Source organism: Condylura cristata, unplaced genomic scaffold, assembly GCF_000260355.1.
Source record: "Condylura cristata isolate star-nosed mole 26May11 unplaced genomic scaffold, ConCri1.0 scaffold00014, whole genome shotgun sequence".
NCBI lineage: Eukaryota > Metazoa > Chordata > Mammalia > Eulipotyphla > Talpidae > Condylura > Condylura cristata.
In genome coordinates this window covers 52,974,888-52,982,265 of record NW_004567115.1, presented here as the reverse complement: position 1 = coordinate 52,982,265, position 7,378 = coordinate 52,974,888, and the positions used below count along the sequence as shown (strand labels likewise).

The following is a 7,378-nucleotide window of genomic DNA, read 5'->3' as shown; positions in this document are numbered from 1 at the left end:
CCCCGGGGCGGGCGCGACCACTGGGCAGCCATGTCACTTGCCGACAGACGGCGCCATCTTCTCACTTCCTGAAGGAAACTTGGCAAAGGCAGAAAGGACAAGGCTGCTGCTCCTGACTGTCCGGCACCACCGTCCTGGCTCCTCGCTTTTAAGGAGAGGCAAACGCCAGACAGAGCCACATCCTCTTACAGGTCTGAGGGCTTTCTCCCCCTCTTAGTAGCTAAGCAAGGCAGTTTTCTAAAACACTAACCCTCGATTAGTCAAAGACAAAAAAAATCTGTCTCTAATTATCTACAAAATACTGAAAACATAAAGTTAATTGCTATAATTTAGTGGCAGCGATTTAAAATAAGGCAACTTAAGAAGTGTGTACCAAGACAGTTGGTTCGCAAGGGGAATACAATAGTGTGCGGTTTTCAATTTCAATGTTCAATCAGCCAAGTAAAATTGACATTATAATTTAGCAGAGAGTCGACGCTGTGTACGCAGATATGCTACAAACATCCTGTCTTAAGCCACCTGCCACGGGGAACTTCAAGCTCATCAAAAACCAGAGACAATACTTGACGGCAATTACTTTGTAAACGAGCGACTAGGGAAGGCTCGCCGCGCGCCCTGCGGGGCTCACCCGCCCGGGGCAGGAGGCCGAGACTGCGGCCTGGGCGAGGCCAGTCGCCCCACGGCAGGACTGCGCGCCCGTGCCCACCGGCCCCACGCTGTGGGTCCCGAGACACAGTAGAGGGGGCCGGGCAGGGTTGGGGGTCAAGCGGAGAGCGCTCCGGGCTCGGGGCCTGATGCCCGTGTCCACCTAGCGCCGCCTTCACACGCACAGGGCCACGCAGCCATCGGTTTCTGCCACATCTAGGCTTGCGCCTGGCATAAAAGTGGGCCCAGCAAAGGCCGTGCTGGCTGCGCGGCTGGCGGGTAAAGGCTGCGTGCGGCGGGCTCTGCGGGCCTCCAGCGCCCCCGCCAGCCGCAGAGGCGGGCGGGAAGGGACCCCAGTGCCTCCCAGAGTGACAGGAGCAACTTTTACAGCTGCTGCTTTAATGCTTTAAAATTCCAGGTAGGTTCTTACTTAGGTAAACCCACTGGAGCAGAAAAATGTTCATGAAAAAAATCAAGAAAAACTCAAATTTCTCCCAAGATCCTGCTTCCTAACTCCACTGACGGGCTCTCGCACAACAAAGCAAAAGCTGGTCAGTGTGGTACCGGGCCAGCGAACTCAGGACAGCCACAGTGGAGCCGGCTTGCCCCACGACACGAGTGACACCGAGAACCGCCGCCGCCCGGCCTCGGCGACTTCAGCCCTCACGGGACACGGCCCCAGGCTGATGACGGCCGGACAGCTGCAAGGAGCTGAACAGGATGCTCATTTTTATTGTGATTTATTTTCATCAGATTTTTCTTTGGAAATACTTACTTCGATGGAGCTGGCTATATTCAAACATTCCTCCATTCCAGGAATATCCAGCTGAATGATGCGAAAGTCTTTACACTTTATGACGATCGTACCGAGCGGGCCCACAAACCTGCAAGAACGACAGACGGCGCTTAGGAACGTGCTCCTGACGTGCCGTGTGTGCGTCTTCCTGCGAGCAGCACACAGCTGTGACTCGTCTATGCTCCATTTTCATCTCCCCGTCAGTCCAGTGAGAGAAGAGGAGCTTGCCTGCATCACTATCTGTGAGCCACAGAGTATTTAAAATGCTGTGTATTTAAAACTTTTTCAGCTACACAGAGTAATTCACAGCAGGCCAGTTTCCTTATGGGGGTTATCTGGGAGCCTCATTTCAAAGAACAAGAAAACGACACCCGCAGTGAATGTGACTGTACACAGACACTTCTAAGACAGAGAAACAATTCAGTTCAGGTTTCACTTACTCTGAAGGTTCCAGCAGTTGACTGGCACGTAAGCGTCTTTCAGGCGTTCAAAACAATTACCTGGCAATTTCACTTCTAAGTCAAGGAAAACGTCAGAGAAGATGTTGTATCTACTCATAAATTTTGTATCACTGAGCTTTATTCGCATTGACTCTGCCTGGGATTCTGTGATTGTGGCCTGGACTTGTGAGAGCTCTGATGATTCTTCTGCTTTGCCACTGACTGTTTCCGTTCTTTCCCGTGAACACTTACTCCGTGGCCAAGAATTCACAGACTGATGGAGAGCGGCCCCCTCCGGTACGGGCCCCGTTGCGCGAGCGGCTCCCTCGGCCCCTCTCCCTGAGCCCCGTGTCAGCAGCAGTGAGCGCCCCGGGGCCTCACGCCCCACACTGGCTCACTCGGACAGGCTCCAGACCAGCAGCTTCGAGTTCTAGTCACGGAAATGGCACCAGACCCCCGGACAGGCTTTAAGAAACCGAGAAGCTTCTCAAAACCGCAGCCCTCCCATGGCCTCTCCAGGGGTGCTGTCCTCCCCCCAATCTTCACATGGTCCCCAACCCAGAGGCTCTCTGAAGCCCCTTCCTCCTGGGCTTTTCTGGGGGCTTCCCCACAGACACACTGACTGAGCCGCTGGCCACGCCAACCCCAGGGACGGGGGTGGAAATGCAGCCCTGGCCCCTCACAACCTGGGCCACCGGGGACCTCACCCGGACAGCCGCACGGGCGGGCGCTGTCTGAGGAGACAGCTGTGGGGCTCTGGATGCCGGGGGAGACTGGACTGTAGCTGGAGCAGGCGCAGCAGTGTGCTCGAGTCAACTGGGCCACATGCCCCCTCTCCCAGACAGGAAACTGCTTTTTCTCATCACAGAAGCAGAGAAGCAGCCACCAAGGACGCTGCCCTTCCCCTCCCCGGGGCATTCCGGTGGCTTAAAGGGCCAACTCGCTTTCCCACCCCCTTTCATTTTTCATTCTTTTTTTTTCATCTTTCAGGACCTAGACATTAAAGACGGGACATTAAAAAGCAACTGCGGCCCTCCCTGGTGGCGCAGCGGGTTAGAGCGCAGCACTGAGAATCTAAAGACCCACGTCCGCATGAGTTCGATCCCCGCCTGCCCCGGAGGTGACCACAGGGCGCGGCAGACCTCTCCTGACCCGCCCGCTGCTCCCCTCAGCAGTGGACTTCGTCGATCTGCCTGTTCTGTTCCCTGCTCTGTCTCTGGGGAAGCCTCTCACCGCCCCTGAGCCTCTGGCCTGTACCCCAGTTCTGTATGCACAAATAAATAAATCTTCAAAAAAAAAAAAGCCCCTGCACAAGTGGGGGAAGTCAGCACGCATTCACGCATGCCCAGGGGAACACTCAGAAAAGACCAAAAAGATATTTAAGTCTCAGACTGGCCCTTGGCACAGACAGCCTGTAACAAGCCACCAAAAATAACAAAAGCGGAGAGGCCTGGGGAAGAGGGGGGCTCAGTCTGGTCTGCAGACTTACTGCATCAGCAGATGCCAGTGACCAGTGTTCAACAAACATCCCAAGGTCTGCAAACAGGCAGAAAAGTCAGGCCCGCTCAGGGGGAAAACAAGCAAACCTACAGTAACTGCTCTGGGCACAGGGCCGGGGGCAGTGCGTCAGACACTTTACACGGGGGTCAGAACGACGCTAGGAACTGAGGACGTGCAGAAAAGCAAGAAAAACGAACAGACCGACAGATAGCAAACACAGCTACGAGGAAGCCAAGAACACTCGGGGCTGAAAAGCAGTGACTGAAATGAGCTGCTGGAGCACTCGGGCAGACTCGCGGCGGCGGGGGCCCGCCGGGGGACGGGCTGGCGGCACCCGACTGAGCAGACGGGACGAGCGTGGCCGCGTGACTGGGTCGCCGCCAAGCGACGGCAGTCGGGGCCCAGGGCGCGGGGCGCAGAGCACCTGAGACGCCAGGGCCGAACGTCTCCCAGGCTGCACCGCGCCGCGAGGCGAGGACAGCAGCCGCCAGCCGGCACGGGCACGCGGCTCGCCGCCCTGCTCCCTCCTGACCCAGCACCAGCCGCGGCCCCTTCTCCGTCTTGCGTCGCCTGCAGTTCCTCTTGAGGCTCTGTGCGCAGCTGGAACCTCGCTGCAGAGGGACGCCTGGAACAGGACCCATCGGCACCCCTGGACGTACGTCCATTCAGGGCGGCTGCTGCGGCAGTGACCTCCGCGCTCTGCCGTCAGAAGAGCTGCCAGCGGCGGGGCCCGCAGCCCCACGGAGCCCGAGGCAGCGTGCACTGGGCGGCTGAGCCCAAGGCCGGGCGCCCCGAGTGCTCTTCCGCTCGGCCCCTCTCGCCGCCCGGCTCCTGTCGCATGGGTGTGGCCGGCCTGGGGACTGCGGGCCGCGTCTCTTCGCTGTAGCGCGCCTCAGTCACAGCGGGCGTCAGGCTGTCTGTGTGTCCCCGCCTGCAGCGCCACTGACTTCCCCGCTGGCTGGCCGCGTCGCCCGGCCCCGCGCCGGCTCCCCTGTGGTGTCCTTCGTAGAGCAGAAGCCTTCGTTTCTAAGTAACACGTTGAGAGCAAAACAAGTAACTGTACGCTTCAACACGTGCCTGCCTTGCACTTCAGACTCCGTAAAACCAAATATTCTCGGCTTTGCTGAAGAAAAGAGGTCTTTAGTCCTCACACAAAGCCACCAACTTTCCGTGGCCCTCCCTCACGCTGCCTGCGCAGCCCTCCCTGCCCGGTCCAGAGTCGCTTCCTCACCGCCTTCCCCCAGCAGTGCAGTCTGACCCTATTTCCAGGGCGCAGTTTGCCCGGACTCCGCCTTGCGTCACCCTGTGAGGACCCAGCCGTCGTGTCACAGGCCGCTGTCCTCACAGCGCCTCGCCGGCTGTCGCTCCTGCAGGGTCCGGGCTGTGTCTCGGGTCGGCTTCCGCTGTGGCCCACGGCTGAGAATTTGTGCTTTCGTTTCCCTTTGTCTCTAAGTAGTTTCTAGATTTCCCGTGTGAGTTCTTCTTTAAATCACCAGCGGTCTAAAAACACGTCGTTCATTTCCAGTTTTGTGGCTTTTCCCATGTTCCGTTTGTGACTGACTTCCAGCTTTGCCCACTGGCTGGGGAGGGAGCAGGGGCCCGGTCACGTGGGGCCCTGGAGGCCACCGTGCGGGTTCTCACGGGAAGCCGAAGGCCACGAGGTCGGCCTGAGGATTATGCCATCAGTGGCAAACATGGGCCGCGGCGGGCGGAACGGACGGCTGGGCTGCTGCGGCTGCAGGGCGAGCGGGCGCGCCGGGTGCTGAGCAGCTGGGGGCGGGAGCAGCCACGGGTCTGCAGGGTCTGCGGGGCCTTCACTCGGCCTCTGCCCCTCCCGCAGGGCGCCCTGGGCAACCGCCTGAGCCCTGCTTCCTGCCCGAGGCAGCCTCTCAAGTCCCGCAGAGCCTCGAGTCTTAGTTCGCTTATGGGATACTCCGTGTGGCCTGCACACACCATTGTATTTGAGCCTCTCAGCGCACATGATTTTCTTCACAGCTAGGGCTTGCTTTGTAATGGAGTCAGACAGGGTAGCTTGAGTTGCTTCCAGGGCTGACCGGTACAAGGCTTCGCCGTCTGCTGTTTGGCTCTTTGGCCCCCGTCCACATCGTTTCCCCTCCCCAGCCCGGACGGGCAGCTGTGCCGGTGCCTCACTGCCCCGTGCGGAGGCGTCAGCTCGCAGGGCAGCGCTGTGCTGCAGTCCCACCCCCGGGGCAGTTCACCCCAGTGCTGCTCTTCATCAGCACATCTAGGAGTTTAGGCATGGCAGGCCCCGACACGTCCCGGGTCGGCGAGGGCCGAGCGCGGGCATGGCAGGACTCTGGACAGTTACTGTCACAAAGTAACAGGAAGACCAGCGTGCAGGAAAACCCTGTGGGCAATCTCGCTAGAGCGCTAATTCAGATTCAGCAGGTCTAGAGCAGCTACTCTGCTCTGGCCACCTGGCTCTCCGCTTCCCGCAGCGCCGCCGCTTCTGGGGGGCGCATCGCTCCTTGCCGTACGCCCCTTGGTCCTGCCAGGCGCAGGGCACGGCAGACGCCAGGTTGAGAGGAGCAGCGCGCCTGGCTGCAAAGCAAACCCGAGGAGTGGGAACGAAGGGAGGGAACGACGGCAGGGCGACGGGAGGGCGCCCGCTGGCTCCCCGGGCGTCAGTCCCGCTTGGGCGGTTTCTTACATGCCTGCGTCCAAGCCACCAGGCGCTCTGAGGGAGATCAACAGTCAGAGTGGGGTCCTGGCTCCGAGGAGCTACACGGACCGAGTTACCAAGGAGCTGTATCGAGCCACGGGTTTCCAAGGTGAGGGGCGTCGTTTCCGGGAGTAGGACGAACAGGAAACCTGAGCAAGAGGCGACCCTGGCCCCCTGAACCCGGGGAATGGGTCGTAACGAGGGCTTAGCACCTCCAGAAAGCTCTGTGGTTTGCACTCGGTGCCACTAACGTCTCGTAAAATGTGTGAGCAGGACGCCTTTCGGCGTGCCCGACCGACTTTGAGAAGCAAGGCGCTCCGGGCGGAGGACAGGGCAGGCACAGACCCCAGGCCCCGGGCCTGGCTGGGCCGCGCTCACGAGTGTGGGCAGCAGGTGGAACGCGCTCTCGAACGGCGTGGCGGGGACGAAGGCAGGTGGGACTTCAGGGACTTTTATGCAGGCCCGCCCGGGGGCCACGGAAAGCCTTTCCGCGGAAGACAGGACCTGGGAGAAACCAATCACCACTGCCCTGAGAGGTTGGAGAAAAGCGCCTTGTCACTCCCTCTTATGAGGGGACGCTGCCGTCACCCTCTCCAGGCTCGAGCTAGCACGCAGGGCGCTCGCACGGGAATTAGCGAGTCCTGACGGAGCACTGCCCGGAAAGCCGGTCGAGGCCAGGCTGCCGCCGGCGGGGTGAGACCCGCTCCAGAGAGGGCCCTGCAGTCTCCGTGGTGGGAAGCAGCGCACTGATGGCCCGCAGGTACGAAGCAACGTGATAAACTGCACGTTTTTAAGGAGAAGAACGCATCACTGCACTCAGTTTTTTCTCCAGTGTCAAGTAACGACTCTACCGGATCCCCTGCGGCCGTAACTCCCGGTCTGCGGGCAGTTACTCTCCGAGGCCTGTGGTGACCACAGGCTGAGAATCCCCCAAAGGTAGCGTGAGGGGCCACACAGCACCACCAGGGTGGCAAGGACGCGCGGCAGCCCTGGGGTCCCCCCGGATCTACCGGAAACAGCCGTGCCTTTGGGGTGGGCTGGGGCCTGGCTCCCCAAACGCGGCGCTCCCCGCCGGCCGGCGCCCCCGTGGCGGTGGGTGGACACTCACCGCTTGTCGATGGCGTCGATGTTGGAATGCAGGAGCCACAGCTCCTCGGTGTTGTCCTGCCGCGAGGACAGGATCAGGTGGTGGCCCGTCAGACACAGGGTCCCCTCGACGGCCGGGTAGAAAGGCCGGTGCAGCACCACATTGTCCACCCGCGGGGTCTTGATCAGCTCGGCGAACTCCATGTCCCCCGGCGGCGGGGGCCCGGC

The 7,378-nt window shown here is 60.3% G+C and overlaps 1 protein-coding gene across 1 annotated transcript in view; it reads right to left on the bottom strand.

The window, feature by feature from the left end:
- MTMR9 (myotubularin related protein 9) overlaps positions 1 to 7,372 on the bottom strand; it is a 15,666-nt gene extending 8,294 nt beyond the window's left edge. Inside the window, exons 1-2 of the mRNA XM_004682543.2 lie at positions 7,173 to 7,372; positions 1,421 to 1,529 (exon numbers count right to left, since the gene is read on the bottom strand). Of these exons, the coding sequence (XP_004682600.1) occupies positions 1,421 to 1,529; positions 7,173 to 7,354 (291 nt within the window). The 5' untranslated portion in view covers positions 7,355 to 7,372. The remainder of the gene's footprint in view (positions 1 to 1,420; positions 1,530 to 7,172) is intronic.
- Between the last annotated feature and the right edge of the window lie 6 nt (positions 7,373 to 7,378).